The sequence below is a fragment of the Heterocephalus glaber genome, unplaced genomic scaffold (assembly GCF_053883595.1).
Source record: "Heterocephalus glaber isolate CG9 unplaced genomic scaffold, H.glaber_assembly_v1.0 deba00000470, whole genome shotgun sequence".
Classification (NCBI taxonomy): Eukaryota; Metazoa; Chordata; class Mammalia; order Rodentia; family Bathyergidae; genus Heterocephalus; species Heterocephalus glaber.
In genome coordinates this window covers 5,106,938-5,125,277 of record NW_028258145.1, presented here as the reverse complement: position 1 = coordinate 5,125,277, position 18,340 = coordinate 5,106,938, and the positions used below count along the sequence as shown (strand labels likewise).

The 18,340-nt window shown below is 47.4% G+C and overlaps 1 protein-coding gene and 1 long non-coding RNA gene across 3 annotated transcripts; one reads left to right on the top strand and one right to left on the bottom strand.

Moving 5' to 3' along the window:
* Positions 1–670: 670 nt before the first annotated feature.
* LOC147829752 (uncharacterized) lies at positions 671–12,045 on the bottom strand. Of its 2 annotated transcripts, none has more exons than XR_015448249.1 (5): positions 11,916–12,045; positions 8,516–9,058; positions 5,777–6,036; positions 5,546–5,696; positions 671–1,464 (listed from the first exon to the last, which is right to left on the bottom strand). It is a non-coding gene; the product is annotated as an uncharacterized LOC147829752 (long non-coding RNA). The 2 variants fall into 2 exon arrangements; XR_015448250.1 differs by lacking the exon at positions 671–1,464 and adding an exon at positions 3,349–4,678.
* Positions 12,046–12,173: 128 nt separating this feature from the next.
* Positions 12,174–17,812, top strand: LOC101720048 (leucine-rich repeat-containing protein 37A3-like). Its single transcript, XM_087203598.1, is given in 9 exon segments — positions 12,174–12,328; positions 12,331–13,177; positions 13,179–13,237; positions 13,240–13,362; positions 13,365–14,731; positions 14,733–14,779; positions 14,781–16,285; positions 16,288–16,775; positions 16,777–17,812. Coding segments are annotated over 9 exon segments (5,496 nt in total). The 5' UTR covers positions 12,174–12,243; the 3' UTR covers positions 17,752–17,812.
* Positions 17,813–18,340: the final 528 nt, after the last annotated feature.

Here is an 18,340-nt window from a genome sequence, read left to right as displayed (position 1 = left end):
GCTCAGTGGTTCCGCCGCCTGCCTTACAAGCACAAGGTCCCGAGTTCAATCCCCAGTACCAAAAACAAAAAAAACCCCAAAAAACCCAAAGAGTAACAAAGTCTTCTCAATTTTGGGCCAGGGATTTAGCTCAGTGGTTTCACCGCCTGCTGCTCAAGCACAAGGACCCGAGTTCGATCCCCAGTACCAAAAAAAAAAATCAAAAAGTCACTTCAAAGAACATCTCTATTCTTGAAAGCAAGGTATAATTATGTCCTCCTGAGCTGATAGTATTTTATGGAGGATTCCCTTATATTGTGATTATTTAATGACAATCTCCCCTGCTGGGAATGGCAGCAAATATAACTATTGACAGAAAAAAAGATGAATTTTCTGAGACACATTTGCAAAGTAAGTCCAGCTTCTTACAAGAAAAGAATGTAATGAATTTTCCTCTATTTTTAGTTATGCAGAAATCCTTTTAATAGGTTTGAGCTCAAAACTCCATATTTGTCTTGATCTGAAGTTCAGTCTATAGGACAAATGGAAAGGACAGTGTATTTGTCCAGTGCCATGCTCCCCAGTGGGATGAGAAGTTTGCAGGACCCTTGCTGTCATGGCAACCCCAGAACTAGGACCTTCCAATGTCTCTAGGGATGGCCTGGCCAGGATTGCTTTCAGCTTCCTTGGGAGCAGGCCAGATGGAGACAAATTGTGGAGGGCCTGGGAATCCAAGTTTTACTATCTAACCAGGCTAGATGAGAGGGGATCATTTCCCTTAGGGGATTTAAATGGTGGCTCCAGTCCAGCAGGGTGTACGTGACTATATTGAGATGAAAGATGAAGAAAAAGAAGAGTTTTTAGGACTATGATGGTAAATGTTAGAATCTAAGTGCCCCTGTTTGAGGATTTAACCTTTAAAAGTTTTAGACAGGTATCACTTGTCCTAAGTGATGGATACAGCAAGGTTTTATAGAACAAGAGAAGTGGGCCCGACACTGGGCATCGGAGGATGTGGATGATGTTAACAAGAGAGGTCAAGGTCATGGCCAAACCTAAAACTGTAAAAGGGCCACAAGATGTCCCCAGCACTCCCTGGAGGCAGAGGCACTAGAGGATGGAAAATGGGGAGAAAAGGGTCCCTTTAATGGGGGCCTTAAAGGCCAACATGGGAGAAACCTCAAAGCCCTCCAGGAATCTAGAAAGACATTGCGGGTAGGGGTGAAGAGGAGGGCAGAGTGGTGGGCCAAGGAATGAGCAGGCCCACCTACCCTGACCATCCTTGTAGGCTGCTGTGGTTGGGAGCCCCAGTCATACCCATCCATCAGGGCAGCTACCCTGGATGAAAGACAAGCTCTTGGGTTCAGGTTGTCTGCAGTCCAGACATCTCCCCAGTTCCCACTGTGTTCCATCTTTAGTGGACAGGCAGGGTTCAGAGTGCCTTGGTCCTGGAGGTCTGACATCATAGTTATGGGCATCTTGATCCTGGAAGGGTAACATCACAGCTATGGGGTGTGCCCCCTGCTCCCCTCCCCCAACACCCCCCAGGCTGCTTCAGAGAGTGCAGCAGAGGCTCCCTGCACTGCAGCTGAACAGCCCTTCCTTTGTCACCTCCTCCCCCAAATCCAAGCAGGTTATACCCCAGTGTGCCTGGCAAACACCCAGAAGGCCAAAGAATGATGTTGAACCTGCACAGGTTGCTTTGTGCTTCGTAACAGTTACTGGTTGCCCCAAGAATACTCATAGGGAGTGCTTGGGGTTGCAGCTGTACACCAAAATAATTTGCTGATGACAGGCCTAACCTTACCCCCAAAGTTTGCCATGAAATAAATCATTTTTATTGTTTCATAGTATATTGATAGGCTTTAGAAACAAAATACGTATTCTATTTATAGCCTTCTGTTTTTATTAAAGGTGTTTCCATTAACAAGACAGTAATTCTTGATCAAGGAAAATGAAATAGATGCTGGAAGCCAGCTACAGGATTTTTTCCAGAAGAGAAAGCACACCAATGTGTTCTCTCCCTGTCCAGATTGGCCCCTTGGGACAAGGGAGGAGAGGATGTTCCTCTTCATTTACTCTTTGAGAAATCAAGTCACAAGGAGGCTGAGTCACTTGCTGAGGGTCCAAAACCCTGCTCTAGGACATGGGTCACTGATTCCACTTCTGGGGTCCCCCAACCTGATGCTGACCAGTGGGGAATGGGCGTGGAGGTGGCCAGATTTTAAGTTTACCCCTTTGGAGTGCCTAAGACATGGGCATAAATAACTAATTTTAAATGTTCATACACTTGAAAATGAGAACATAGAGACAATACCCTCCATGAGTCTGCCCTGCATTAACACAAACCAACGGAGAGTTGGAAATCTATCAATTTTCCAGGTCAAAGAACTTTTTAGTATAAACTGCCATTAAAGCCTTTTAAGAGGACCTTTGCTACCTTCAAGTTTTTAAAATCTTTTTTTGTCTTCTTACTGCTCTGTGAGTGTGTGTGTGTTAAGAACCCACATAGATCTACCCTCTTAACAAATGTTTAAGTGCACAATCTTGTGGTGGTATTGACTATAGGCACCATGTGTACAGCAGATGTCTAGAGTTTATTCACTGTACTTTTTTTTCGGTACTAGGGATTGAACCCAGCGCCTTCACACTGAACTAGATCTCCAGCTCTTTCTTAGTTTTTATTTCGATACAGGGTCTCACTAAGTCACTAGGTTGCCCAGGCAGGGATTGAACTTGTGATCCTTTTGCCTCAGGCTCCCAGAGTGCTGGGATGACAGGTGTGCACCACCATGTCTGGTTTATGCACTGCACTTCAAGCATCACAGCACAGCCTTGAGCACCTTCGATGTGGTCCCAGGTGAGTCTCCTGTGGTGTCATAGCTGGGAAGCTACACGGTGCCTGAGCCCTGCTCTTTCCCTGGGGAGGCAGCCACATGCACAACTGTTAACTGGTCTCATCTCCAGCCAGATGTTTTGGTCCATGTAGAGAAGGCATGGGATTTAAGATTTTCCTAAGCAAATCATAGTAAGGAATCTGCTCCAGATTTTACATCTGAAACCTGCACAATTTAATAATAACAGGCATCTGAGTCCCTCTCAGTGGGTAACTTTGTTCATTCCCTAAAGGACAGAAATTGACCCCTGCCTGTTCTTCCTATAATGAGCAGAAGAATCAAATGTTCACAAACGTTCCTTCTTATAGATGAGTAACAAAAGGACCAAACCAACCCAAATTTCACTTTTTAAGAGAATGATGCTTTGAGCAGGTGTCTATGCCAGTTCTCTGTTTAATCAGAGGAATCTAGACTGGTCACACTGGTGGTTTCCTGACTTTATTATGCTACTGAAAACATCCACATGTACCAGTGTTGATGCTTGGTACCAGTGAATGTACTCAGTAATTGAAGAAACAAAACAAAACCCCCAAACTCCTGAGCACTTTTGCTTTGAGTTTTACTCCCAAGGCCAATTGTTGAGGTCTTCTACCTTAGTGAGGGATCATGTGTCCATGATCCCAAAAGAGAGCACATTATGTGGGATAATAACTGCAGACAAGGTGGAAACTTCCTTAGGTACAAAACCAATAACTGATAAATCAACCAAACCAAACAACAACAAAAACCTCTAAATGAAACAAAAAAATCTTGAAAATGATGTTTCTCCTCCCTACTTTAGCCTCAGCTCCTGCGTGACCTTTCTTGGAGAGAATTGCGCTGGTTGTTCTGTTTGTCCTCCACTCAGATCCCTCCCCTCCCCTCCTCTGCTGTGTTTGTGCCCCTAGAGGTGGTCTCTGAGGACTGAGTCACCCTGGCACCCTCTCCAGCTGGATTGTGGTTGGGCTGAACCAGTGAGGAGACAGACAGGAAGAGGAGAGCAGTTGGGGTACTTCTTCCTGTTCCCTCCCTATTCTAGTGCCAGGTGTCTAACTGCAGCCATGTCACAACTCTGGCTCTCATTTACTGCTATAGCACTGAATCCTCTTCTTGTCCCTTACCCCATCTTATAGTTTGGATCTTAAATGTCCCCAAAGACTCATGTGCTAATGGCTGTGGTGCTATCAGAGGGTAGTGAATCTTTAGAAGATGGAGTCTAGTGGGAGGAAGTTAGGTCATTGGAGATATGCCCTTGATAGAAATATTGGAACCCTGCCCTTCACCATGCACTTCCACCACCATGTACTGTCACTCAAGTGATGGGCCAAGCCACTGTAGAACGAAACCTCTGAAACCATGGCCCCAAATAAACCTTCCTTTTAAACCCAATTGTCTCAGGTATTTTGTCACAGCAATGGAAAGTTAATGAACACACCCAGTAAAGGTAATGGCTTCCTAGTGTTGCAGCAACATCTCTCTTTGGTTCCTTGAACTTCCTACACCTCTGTATCATAGTTCCCTTTACCAAACTCTCTTTGTTGGCATTGTCCAGCATTAATTCTGTCTCCTGTTGAGACCCAGAAAAACACAGATTCCCTTTACTACCTACTGTGGTTTGAATGTGTCTCCCCGAAATTGATGTATTGGAAACACATTTTCCAAAGTCAGATACTGGTGCCAGTTGGAGGTGGGGCTTTGGGAGGTGATCAGGATTACATGAGGTCATGGGGACGGTGACATGATGGTATTGGTGGCTTTATAAGAAGAAGAGAGATCTGGGCTGGCATCTTGCTCTGTCTTGCCATGTCTCATCTTCTCCCACACTGCCATACAAATAAAAGACCCACAACAGATGCCAAGAACATGCAGGTCCCATGCCCTTAGATGTTCCACCCTCCAGCAAACTGAGCCATAAACCTTCTATTCTTTATAAATTCCCCAGTTTGTGGCATTCTATTATAGTAACAGAAAACAGACTAGGATATCGCCCAAGACAAATTAATCAGATAACCTCCAACACCCTTCTACAGTCCTCTCTGGTCACATTTATCACCCCCACTGTAATCATTATGTTTGTGTGGTCCCCACATCAGATGGTGGGCTCACTTCAGCCTGAGACTAACTTATTTTTCACTTCCAGCATCCAGGATACTTTCAGGCCTCTAATTGGCAATTCATCCATATTGATTGAATGGGCATGGACTTATAGGTAAAGCAAACAGGTTCTAAAAGCTTTTCTGAGACAAAGAAGGTATATTTTGCTTTTCACTTTAGTCTGCATAATTCATTAACACCCTCATTCCCACCTGTGTGCTAGGTGACAAAGATGGAACCATGAGCAAGACAGACATACTCATGACCCTTAAGGAATGGATAATCTAAGTGTAGGGGAAACTGACAAGAAAATGAGTGGCTGCAGTTGTGTGTTGAATGTTATAAGCAGGACCCAGGAAGTCTGTCCTGCCAGGAGCCAAGAGATTTCAGCTTTGAGGTGCAGGGAGAAAAGGATTAGATGATGGGAAGTGTCTGCAGAATGAGTTTCTTGGGTGCTAACTACATTCTAGCTATTGATGAGTGGCTTTCTAATCAGTTTTTTTGTAATTTATGTCCCTATGCACTTCCCTCTAGATTAGAAAAGTTGAAGTTCATGATAAAGTTAAACTCATGGTGGCTCTAATGAATTTTCTCACCCCTTCTCTCCTGGGATCTTTGGCTGTTTCCATGATTGTCCCAGACATTTATACCTCCTCATTCTGTTCTTGGCAGCACCCCCGGCGTGATTTCAATGCATATGTCCCTGGCTGCCTGCTTCCTCCAGGGCTGCAACACCGGAAAGTAGACCTAGGACGAGTTCAGGGGTGAATTCCTGGGTTAACCTTTCTCAAATGCATGAGAGACCAAGGGAAAACTGTGTCACACACCAGAAAGCACAGCTGGATCTTCACTTCCCTTCTGATCCCTCTTGGTTGTAAGAGACGCTCAGGATTTGTTCCATATGAGCCTGTTCTCCACTGAAGGGCCAGGATAACCTCACTGTCCTGGAGTAGCAGGATCAGCACCTGCTTCAAACCAGTGTGCCTAATGCACGTGCAGCTGCAGCACTATCCTCCCTGCCATGTGGATACTGGACGAAAAGGGGTCCAGTCTCATTCATGAGGTGGGCTGTGTCTTCCAGGGCCTGCTAACCAAGTGGATAAAAGGTAATTACAAACCAAGAGGACTGAGCAGAGTCTTCCTTTTAAATGATTCATGTGCAAAATGTAACATTTACTATTTTATTCTATCAATACATGTCATCATTTCTAAGACTTTTTTTTCTTATTTTAACCCTTCTAGAAATAAGATACACCTTTGCCAAGTGATGGTATAATTGTCATTACCTGAACATGCACTGACATAAAAACACCAGTGTCAAAATATAGTATTTACACACAATGGAACACTATTCTGCCATAAAGAAGAATAAATTTGAGTCATTTGTAGGCATATAGGTGCATCTTGAGATCACAATGTTAAGTGAAATAAATCAGACACACAAGCTTAACTATCACTCGGTTTCTCTTATATAAGAAACCCAAAGTATAAATAAATTAAAAAGCAAAATAAAGGGTAGATAATAGGAAACAGAGAGATAGATCTTTTGCAAAAGGGAAAGGGCCAAAAGATGGAGAGAGAAGGGAGATGAGAAAGGAGAAGGAGATGAGAAAAAGAAATAAGAAGCGTTATGAACAGGTACCAACACCTCATGATAAATTATGTACTGCAAACATAGACTCATACAGATAAAATAAAACATTTAGAATGGAGATCAGCTGCCTGGATGAAAACCCCAGAGATCACACAGTGGCTCAAGGTGCTAATGTCTAGGAACCAGCAGATGCCTAGGAATGGAAGGGGAACCAGGTATATGGAGCAGCATCCTCAAAGGCTGGCTGGAGTATAGTCGAGCTGTATGGTTAGCTCTCCTTCACCTGAATCAACTGTGACAACTCTCTTACCAGCTCAGTTCTAAAAACCTGATGCCTGACCTCCATGAATGTATGGCTTCTTGAGCAGGTGAAAATAACACCAAATGCCTAAGAAATTTTGTAAGCTGTAGACCAGGAATACAAAGAGCACAGCCTGATGTACACTCTGCAGCAGGCCGATCTCTTGGGCTCTCTGGCCCTCATCTGTGAGGTGAGATGTTTGAGTTGAACAGTGGGGATCCCTTAACATTTCTCTCTGCATCCATGACAATAATCAGGCAAAATATAATCAAAGAGAAGCATCAACCAAAGTAGCAAAGACTGTGTGTGTGTGTGTGTGTGTGTGTGTGTGTGTGTGTGTGTGTGTCTGAGCCAAAGGGCTCCACCCTGGCCCTGGAAAAATGACTCAACTATACTTCCCAGTGTCCCTGGCAGATGAGCTAAGCAGGTGCCTGAATTTTGGCTAAGGGAGCAATGCTAATAATACCACCTGCACTCTCAGCCTGGGTCTAGACCACCCCAGGGAGACCCTCTACTCTCTCTGCTTTTCTTTGGTGACATTGGGCATCATGGGGTGAAGATGGTGCCCAACCCACTAGGACGGTGACTTGGGAAAGAATGGTACTGTCCTCACTTTAGGCCACGCAGATTTTATTTTATTTGTGTGAATAGTTAGCCTACCTGGAGTAAAACAAAAAGCAGTGTATGAGTCCAGTTAGAATTCTTGAGACATGGGAAACATTGGGAAGGGATCATTAGCATAGACTCCAAAAGCCCAGATTACCAGGAGAAGGACTGTCCAGCCCTAGTAGATTCCAAATAAGGATTCCAAATTTAGAGATTTGGATTTAATTTGCTCTGAGAGCTAGAGACAAATATGTGATGTTATAATCACCTTCATGCCCCACTTCTCCTATAATCTCACAACACACACAGCTGCAAAGGTTCTCCGTGCAGCAATACATCACTAGGAAGTCTGAAGCTGACTCTGGAAGGGTCCGGTAATTTGGAAACAAAATACACATCACCATAAGGAAGCTGAGCCAGCACGGGGCCAGGGAGTATTGGCTGTGCGTGTACTATGAGCCTTGACCAGACAGCAATCTTCAGGTCCATAAGCCAGCAAACCCAGATTGAGGGGAGGAGAGGAGGGAAGGGGAAGGAAAGCAGATGAGATGGCAAAGGTGGGGCTTGCTGGGATTCTCCCAGGCAGAACAGGATGGGCTCTCATGCCCCACAGGACAGTTACCAAGGAGTGTTGGCATTAGGGAGGAAAAGCTCTCTAGCCCTGTTTGGAGAACCAACCAACCCACAGCTGGGCCTCTGGGTTCATCCTTGGGCACCCGTGAGGGTATGGGAGGAAGAGAGAGACAAGAGGGCAGGAGGGGGAGAGAGGAAGGAGGGAGAGAGGGAGGGAGGAAAAGAAAAGGGGGAAGGGAGAAAGAGGAGAAGGGAGAAAGAGGAAGAAAGGAAGGAAGGAAGGAAGGGAAAAGGGATGAAGGAAGGGAGGGAGGAAGTCAAGAAAGGTTGGCTTGGCTTAGTAGAGGGAAACATTAAGAATTCTAAATAAAAGACAAAACCTCTCTGAATGGTTCAGGAGAAAGTATGCAAAAGATCAGTTGACCCCTTCTCCATGACCAATTGATCTTCCACAATAAAAAGGTCAACACATAGCCAGAAAGCAAAGCAAACCTCTGAATCTCTGCAGCTTCCAGGAGGGATTTCAGCCACTGACTTCAGACCTTTTGGAGAACTCACTGTGTTGTAACTCAGGTGAGGTCTTTGCACTGTGATCAGTGATTCCTCTGTGATTGTCCTTGGTCACAAGCAGGCAATGGGATGCAAGAGTGGAGTGGGATGAGGCTGGGGCAGGGATGGCAAGAAGATCTCAGCAGGCTCTGACCTCAGGGCCTTTGGACCTACGGGTCCTCTGCCTCGAGGCTCCCTAGGACATGTGTGGGCTGATTCTCTAGTCATCTGTCTCCTCCTCAGAAGGTCTTCAACTACTACTAACACAGCAACTGTTTCCTTATCTGGCTTCAGTTCTCCTTCATTATGGTTATTTTCCCTGTCTGACATTGAATTACTTGTCTATCTTCTTTCAGGGTTTGTGTTTGTCTTGTGTTCTGGTGTATCCCCAGGGCCCAGAAGAGGTACCTGAGAAGACAGTTTCAAGCCATACTTGCGACTTCTCTTTATCGCTGACTCAAGTTGGTATTGTGGGCCATTTGGAGGCTGCATTGAGAAAGGTTTAGGGAATCAGAGTTGGTGACTGCCCACCATGGCAGAGCCACGAGGTAGGTTGGCAACATGGCTGCCTAGGAGAGGTGCTAGAACAGTGCTGAGTGCATGTGAACCCATGTGTTAGCGCTATGGGTGAGAGTGGTGCTGGGATTTCCTTTGGTGTTGTACCCAGTAGGTTGAGGAGAAGGCTAGGTCTTGGCGGTGAGGCCCAGTGCAGACAGAACAAAGGGAGGCTACACTGGGAGGTGGGCAGGTTTGAGACCCGGCCCAAAATTAAGGAAAGGAGGATTAAGATGCAGAGGGACCCCTGTGTCCCTCCCAATGAGCCTCTGTCACTCACAGCCACCCTCTTCCCTCCTGATCCAGGGCAGAGCTGAGGAGGCTTTGTGAAAGAGGAGTCAGCAGGGAGCAAGTAACGCTCAAGTTCGTGCACATGCTCTTCAGTGTATGATAGCTGGTTGAGGATAAATCCATCATCAGCTGAAAATATTGCATATCACAGATCATTTATGCACCTGACCCTGGAACACACTGAGGAGTGTTGCCTGTTTTCACCAACCATCACAGCAGCTCATGGTCACTGATCCATACTACCAAAGAATATTGTTCCATGTACTGCTACCCCAGGAAAAGTCCAAAATCCCAACAGAAGCATGATTTCCATCAAACATGCATCACTTTCACAATAGCGTAGCTGGGAAATCCCAAGCTCAATCATCAGAAGTCAGAAGCCACCTAGTATGTCATCAGATAATGTCCCTTAAATACTCCTTAAACTGGGACCTGTGGCATAATTTCTCTTGGTCCATGAAGGAAAACTTAGAAAGAAAGCCTCCCTGTCCTCTTCAGACTGGTGAGTCTGCCAGGCCAGGCACTACCAGGATTCCTTCCCATCCTGTATCTAATCAAATGTTAATGGTTAAGTCACTGCCCTCTGTGACACACCAGGGCCCACCCAGGACAACACAGGGCTGAGCCACCTTCAAATAGTCTCCCTCTGTCTCTCTCTCTATCTCTCTCCAAAGCAAATAAGTGAACATCATGGAGCATCTTGGATCTGCACAGCTCGATTTCTGGGATAGAACACAGAACTGCTGGGCACGTCTTTAATTCTCCCCACAATATGTATTCTTGTGCAATACTCTCCTCCCATTGCTTAGAGTCTCTTCCAGCCAAATGATGTCAACATAATACAAACACCACTTGCAGAAGAGATGGTCTTTTATTAGTTCTTAGGGCTTAATTTCCTTCCAAGCTCATGTTTGTGATGGGGAATCAGCTGATGGTTGGGAGTGAAGCAAATAGATCAGAACAGTAAACACCAGGTTTTGGAAATACAATTATGCTTATGATGGTGAAATAATTATAAGCAGAGCCTTCAGGCAGACTTTAGTTTACTCTCAAGAAGAATTGTACCACTGTGGTTTAACAATGGATTCAGGTTTGGATTCAGATTTGGGTTGTAAATGTTTTTTCACTGTGCTTCTTTTGAAGTGGTGCCACTTCAGCAATAGGGAGAAAATAATACTTAGTTTTATATTTATATATATTTTGGGTGAGAAACTGTTTGGATTTCGGAGCTGCCTTTTCACATAGAGGAGGTATGGAGGTGTCAGAAAATGATTCAGAGTTCCATCTCTGCAGTCACCCCTTGGGATGACTTAGTCTAATACAACCACCCATGTTTCTCATTTCTGGGGCATAGCTTCCTTTGATGCAGATAGAATTTTACACCCATGATTCCAAGTCTCAGATTATTCATTTATCAGTTGTTTATTATTCCCCTTTAAAGCAATGATTGAATTCAAAAGAAGCCTCACCACTCCAGCTTGTGCACCTGCAAACTCCCTTTCTGACCCAGTGACTCTATTGATGCTACTTGGAATTAGCAGCCACCAGGACTTATTTCTGCAGCTCCCATGCCTCAGCCTGGAAACCAGCATCTTCCAGCACCGGTTACTGCACTGTGACTGTTGCCCAGTCTGATAAGGTGCAATGAGCCAGCAAAGAGAGGGGTCTTTCTGCTGCCCATGATGATTGAATGGCATAGGGCTGAGGTAGTATGATCTCATCAGACAGACTGGCATTCGTATGTGTCTCCCAAGTCATGCACATAAAAAGAAAAAGATTCCAGCAGTTGGTAGGAAGCCAGGTGACAAAGAAAGCCCATGGCAAATGGTCTGAACCAGGGGGAGATGAGACCCAGACACCGACTCATTTACTTAGGAAGAAACCCAAGATATTGGCTGGGACTTGGCACTGAATTTTCTGGGAATCCAAGGACAATAAGGCTACCCCACTGTAGTATCCGCAAGGTGGGGGGCCGGTGTATGGCATTTACCCTAAGTCCTTTCCAGGCAAGTTCTCTTTCAGGTCTTCCAGTGAGGGAGTTCTCACAAGGACAGAGGGATGAAAAAGCCCTGGCACCCAGAAGCCCTCCACTAGCCCTAGAGGCCTTTCCTTCTGTGGGGTCCTTGGCCTCTGTCCAGCTGCACCTCTCTCCTGTCACCCACCTGAAGCTGGTTAAAGGGCCTCCAGACCCCCCTGCCCACCTTCTCGCATTAAACAACAAAATGAATTATCCCAAGATGCCTGGGAAGAAAGCCACTGCTTAATGAAAAGCGAATGAGGGTCATTATGCTTACACTATAGTGTTGGCTGATGCCAGAGACAAAATGGGGAAATTGCCCTGGTGAGGGTTTTGTTGCCAAAACCAAATAAACCAGTGAAGAGTCCATAGAGGTAAATGTATGTAACAACTTTCAAGAACCAAACTAAATACCCAGCAATTCTCAGCAGCCAGAGGCCCAGTCCTGTCCACCCCACCTACCCCATGTTCGGGACCCACCTGTTCTGAGCCCCACATCCTGCCTCATGATGGGGGAGGCTGCCCTGTAAGAGGCCACTGTCAGCTTTCCTGGGGAAGGGGAGGTGGACCTGGTCACTGCGGGGGAAAGTTCCCCCATGTGGCGCAAGGCCATCTGGGCCTGATGTAATACAGGTTTCCTTAGCAATGATGTCATAAATACAGGGCGGGGCAACACATTCTTGGTTCCCAAGGCTCAAAGGCAAGTGGCTGCCAGAAGGGTTCTACCCTACAGGGCAGAGCACCTGCATTCCACTAGCCTGGATTGCTATATCTCACTCATTTTGGTCCTTCCCCCCGCACCCCAGTCATGTCCCTGTGGTGCCCCTGGGTTCCCACACTCCTCATCTGGCAACAGTTGTTGTTCCTGATCCTGGCAGCCCCGCTTCCAGAGAGGTCCTGCCGACCACCAAGCCAGAGTTGTCCCCTGAACCCTGGTCTTTGCCTAATCTCCTGCCAGAATTGCCTGATACCCTTACTCCACAGCTACAGCCAGAGGGCTTTGATGACCTAGAGTCTTCTGCTCCCTCCCGGGAGTTGTCCCCACTTCTAGAATCCTCTGAGCAAATTGAACTTTCTCAAGTCCAGCCGGAGGCCCAAACCTGAAATCGCAAGCCTGCAAAGGTCCACTCCTCTTTACTTCTCCAAGAAGTCAAAGATCAACTCTCACAGCCCCCCGAGGAAGCTGAACCTTCTACAACCCAGCAGGCTCCCCGAGCTCAGTATGAACTTGGTACTGAGGAGCATACAGGTCAGCTGTCGATGCACCAGGATGCAAATGCGCCATCTGGAAGTAGGAGTGAAGCTCATCATTCAAACATGGCATTTGTCACAGTGAGACCTGTGGACATGAAGCTTACCACATCTGCAGAGGCAGGGAAAAAGCCACAACCTACTTCAAGCCACCTGCAGATTCTGACTGAAGCCCCAGAGAGTCCTGAGGAGGAGGAACCTTCCTCAACCCAACAAGAAGTCCTGGCTCAGACTTCAGAGCTCTCTGAAGAAATGGAAATTTCCTCAACCCACCAAGAGGCCCCAGCTCAGCCTCTAGGCCCTCTTGCGGAGGCTGAACTTTCTGCCACTAAGACAAAGCCAGCTCAACCTTCTGAGTCTTCTAGGACAGAAGAACCTTCTGAAATCCAGTTGAAAGCCCCAGATCAGCCCTCAGATTTGGAAACTGAAGAGCTGGAAACTTCTCCAACTCAGTTGAAGCAACCAGCTCAGTTTTCGGACTATGGTAAAGAAAGTGTCAACTCCACATCACCACAAAGCTAAGCATCCACACTTGCTCCATGTGACAACCTCTTCAATCTGCAGCTTGCCATAACCCCAGAACCCACCACAGAGGAGGGAAACTTCCCAGTGCTCCCCGAGGCTGCAGCTCAACTCTCAACTCCAGTGAATGATGTGGAACCTTCTCTAAGTCAGCAAGGGCCCCAAGTCTGTTTTCTGAGCCCTCCAAAGGAGCTGAGCTCTTACAATTTCAGCAGGAGGCTCCAGCTACATCTTCAGAACTCGCTCAGCAAGAGACCCAAATTGGTAATCTACACACTTTTGAGGAGGGTAAACCATCTTGGACCACTCAAGAGGCTGCAGCTCAGCCTCCAGAGCTCCCTAATGAACTCATACCTCAGCCTCCAGAACTACAGGAGAAAACAGTCTCTCCTCTAGGTGATGATCAAGTTCAGCCTCCAACACTGACCTGTGGCACCATTACTCCTTCAGAGTCATTGTCTGGTGGGGTTGAAATTGAAAGTTCAACTGCACAGGAGGCCCCAGCTCAGTCCTCAGTGTCCCTTGAGCAGCTTGAACCTCTCGGAGACAATCAAGAGCTTACAACTCCACAGCCAAACCCTGCCATAAAGGATGAACTCTCTTCATTTGATAGCAAGGTTCCAACTCCATGCCCAGAGCTTGCTGGGGCACATTCCCCAGCCCAGCCGCAGAGCTTAGCTATGTCCCCAGGCTCCTCTGGTATAGCAGTTTTGCCAATGCAGCAAGAGCTCGTAGCTTAGTCTTCAGGACTCCCCTGGAAGGTTATTCTTTCTCTTTTGTTGACAGAGAGAGTAACATTTTCAGCCCAGCCTTCAGAGCCACCTGAGGACACAGAACCATTTTCAGTCCCCCAGGAGGAGGATGCAGCTCCACTTTCAGAGCCACCCAATGAGATGGAAACTTCTCAAGCTCAGCAGATGACCCCACCTCAGCCTACAGAGGAGGAAGAACCATCTCCCGCACCGCCACCAGCCGCATCTCCTCCTCCAGATCCTCCTGAGGAGGTAGAACTTTCTCCAACCCAGCCTATGATGCGCCCTCAGCTTCCAAGTGAGCCACCCAGTGAGAGCACAGCTCACCCTCCACCCCGTTCTGAGATGACAGTTCCAACTCCAGCTCAGGGTCAAGCTCAGCAGCCAAGCGTAGCACTTCATCCTTTGGACCTGGAAGTCACCATCATTCCAGAACGTACTACAGACGGTGAATTTTCTACAGCCCTGAAGAAGGCTCTTCCTTTGGAGGCTCTTCCTCCAAAGCACCATAAAGTGACACTTCCACCTCCAGACTGGGTTCAGACTCAGCATTCAAAACTCAGTCTGCTCACAGTCCAACCTTTGCACAGGAAGCTTACCAGTGCTCCAGGAATTAGTGCAAAAGTTAGGTCTTTTCCAACTATGCCCGAGACCCCATCTCAGCCTCCAGAACCACCTAAGGTGGTTCAAACTCTGGCGCCTCATGAGGTGAAAGTTGTAACTCCAGGTCTGGAGCCAGCTCAGCATCCAACATCACCCACAGTCACAGGACCAACCTTTGAACCCAGAGCTCACGGCTGCAGTACTCACCATAGAGACTCTCTCCTCCTCCAGAGCAGCCTGAGGTAATGCTTACACACCCCGAGCAGGTGCAGGCTCAGTATCCAAACCTGGCTGAAGTCACCGTTCCGCCTTTGGATGTGCAATTTGTGGTCACTGAGTATTCTGTGAGTCACTCTCCAGGAAAGGCTTCCACGGTGCAAGAGAAGCAGAATGCCAGGACAAACACCGACATATGTGAGCTCTGTACCTGCCAGAATGAGACCTTGTCGTGTAATGGTCTCAGCCCAAATCACAAGCTCCACCAAGTGCCTGTATTAGAGCCCAACAACACCTTTACCACCTTCAATTTCCAAGAAAAAGCTATTTTTCACCTTGGTGAAAATGGCTGGACAACCTACAGGTGGGCTGAGAAACTAAATCTCAGTGAAAATGGCCTGACTGGATTACATAAAAATTCCTTTAAAGGCCTGCTGTCCCTCCAGTATTTAGATTTATCCTGCAATAAAATACAGTTTATTGAAGCACAAACATTTGAAGCACTACCCTTTTTGCAGGTTTTAAAGCTTCGCTGTAACTTAGTTACGCAGATTAGCTTTGGGAAGTTTAGGGTATGGCATGGAATGCAGTTTTTGCACAGAGTCATCCTCAATCACAATCCTCTGTCAAGTGTTGAAGATTCCTATCCTTTTAAATTGCCAGCATTAAGATATCTAGACTTGGAGACAACACACACGCCACTTCCGGCAGTCGAGAACATCCTCATGATGACACTTGAATTGAAAACACTGATCATACTGAGGCACATGGCCTGCTGCCTCTGCCAATTTAAAAGGGATATTGAGGTTGTCTGCAAGACCGTCAAGCTGCACTGTGACAGTGAGTGTGTGACCAGTCCCACGCAGTGTCTTGAGGAAGCCCCTGTAGGCAACCCAGAAGGAGCCTTCATGAAGGTGTTGCAGGCCCAGAAAAAGAACACCAAGACCGAGCTGGTGATCGAGTCTGGAAAGTCATCTTCTGAACAAAGTGATGTCAGCTGGTCAGACTTCATGGACGAGGAGCTTGACTCTAATGATGAAAATGATGTGGCTGGAGCACTCAGTCATATCCTGCCATATTTCTCAGAGGTAAATCTAGAAGGTTTAGACTCATTATTGCCACCCATTCAACTCCTTTTCTCAACTATCCAAAATGAAGATAATCCCCAGGGTTACATGAAAGGCAATATGAAAAACCCCTCTCATCAACCTGTGTCCAGCAGTTTGGCTTACAGAAATGAACTGAAGAAGCTGTATTTTCTGCAGAGTTGGTTAGATGCAGAAATTCAGGGGAAACTTGGGGAGGTTAAGAAAAAAGAGAAAACAGGCATGCTTACACAGTCCAGCCTTTCAAGTCCCAAATTTCAAATCATTCCCGACATTCCTGAGAAATTGGCAAGTGCTCAAGCACAGGAAAACTGGCTGGTGGAAGATCAGCATGAAGGGAGAAGGCAGCAGACAGTGGACAGGGTCCTCAAGGGCCTGAAGGGCATACAGAAAAGACTGCTCGAGAGAGGCAGAAACAGAAGGTGAGGGAGAAGCAGAGCACCCAGCCACTGGCCGAAAACACTGCAGACAGACGGAGCCTCAGGAGCCCCAGCACAGGGAAGCTGGGGCAGAATGAGGGGGTGCTGGGGCCTGGGAACCCGCTCCATACAGAACAGAAGGTGCCCATGTCTTCTGCCCTGCAGGATCCCCTGCTGTGCAGGTCGGCCACCTCCGCCTTGGCCAAAGCCCCCCATGGGGCAAGGAACGGAGCCAAAGACCTCACCAACAGCATTTGGGTTTTAGAAAATGCCAGTTCAAGAGTTAAAAGCATGAAAGCTACCAAACTGATCTTAGGTTCCAAAAAAGGTCATGGCTTTCATAAAACTGCCTCTCTCGAGGCCCACAGAACACTCGAGGCCGACCACAGGGAGCAGCTCCCGAAGGAAGACACACATGGGAGGCTGAAGATTGCAGAGGGGCCTCTGTTCTCAGCACTGAGGAGCCTCATCTGTTTCCCCCTCTCAAGGGCTCCTCTCATCCTCTGGAGACCCACGTGTTCAGGACTATCCTTTCCCTGAATTACATGATCCTGCTGAAACCACTATAGGAAGTGCTGCTGTAGAAGTAGGAAGGAAAGCTGCAGGAAACACCCCTGAAAAAAATGTTTTTACCACAAACTCTCCAATTTCTGCCACAGATTCTGCCCTCACCCTGATATCCACTGATGACCACACCAATGAGAGGCACTCGGAGTACACCAGCACCAGCACTGAGCCACCCCCTCCAGAAACCTCTGTTCCCTTGCTGTCGTACCCCGGAGATGAGTTTGAGACCCAGCTAAACCAGCAGCTTCACATCCTCATTCCCAACAAGGAGGTTAGGGGGCTCATTTCGTATATCATAACCAGTCTGAAAAAGGACTGTTCCGAGACCCGCATGCACCTGGCTTGTGCCAAGCTCATCTCCAGAACAGGCCGCCTGATGAAGCTGCTCAGTAAGCAGCAGGAAGAGAAGGTGGCCCAGGCCCAGTGGGACACAGAGCAGTGGAAGAGTGAGACCTACATCAACAAGAGCTCAGGGGTCTCCAGCAATCAGAAAGCACAAGGTGAGCCAAGGGACCACACACAGGAAGTTCCAGGACACAGCTACAACAAGAAGCTCATCCTGGCAATATCAGTGACGGTGACCCCAGTGCTTCTGATCATCATCCTCTGTCTCATCGAGATTTGCTCGCACAGAACAGCTTCGGGGAAAGATGAGGAAGGGTCGTCAAGTAGCATTTGCGGGCTGAGAAGGAAGTACTCCGTGGAAAAGGACAGTCAGGAGGGCTTCTCCTCGTTTTCTCAGCCGCTGTGGCGCTGGTACCTGCGCAGACCTCTCAGCCTCTCTCAGCAGCATAGCATGGCAAAGAAGCTACACCACAAGGACTCTTCCAGCAAGGATGAGAGGGTCATATGGGAGGCCAGCGAAATCTCCTCAGAGTAATCTACAAAGGCAACTGAGTGACCCCTTCTCACCTTAGGTGATTTCAAAAAAATTTCAAAATAAAATCACAGGTACACATCCACATCCTGGCTGTGCTGACTTTGGGAGGAGCTGGGAGGAATTTGTTCAGGGGCCCAATCCAGGCCTTGGCCCTGGGTTGTGGCAGCATCATTGAGAGGGGTTTTGAGGGCCAACCTTAGCAACTCTCCAAGGTGGGGGGCATAGAGCCCTGGCTCCATGCGTGAAGGAGCAGTGTGGTCCTAAAAGGACAGCAGGTGTTTGCTCTGAGGCCCGGGAAGCCCTCAAGAGCAGAGCTTTGGGGATTTGGGAAAGGACCTGGACATGTGAGACCCAGAGAATGTACAAAGGAGACAGAGGACCTGCCTCGCCTCAGATAGAGATGTGAAGTAGGCTGGAGGAGGTGGCATGCACACAGCTGTCAGTGCCTCCAAGCCTTTCCCAGAACAAATGGGACCAGACAGAACTTTATTCCCCAAGGGCTTCTGCTAGGAGGCAGGATCATGTAATGAGAAAGAAACTGGCTGGAAATTGTAACCCAAAGTCTAGTCCTGGCCTTGACCCTGACCCA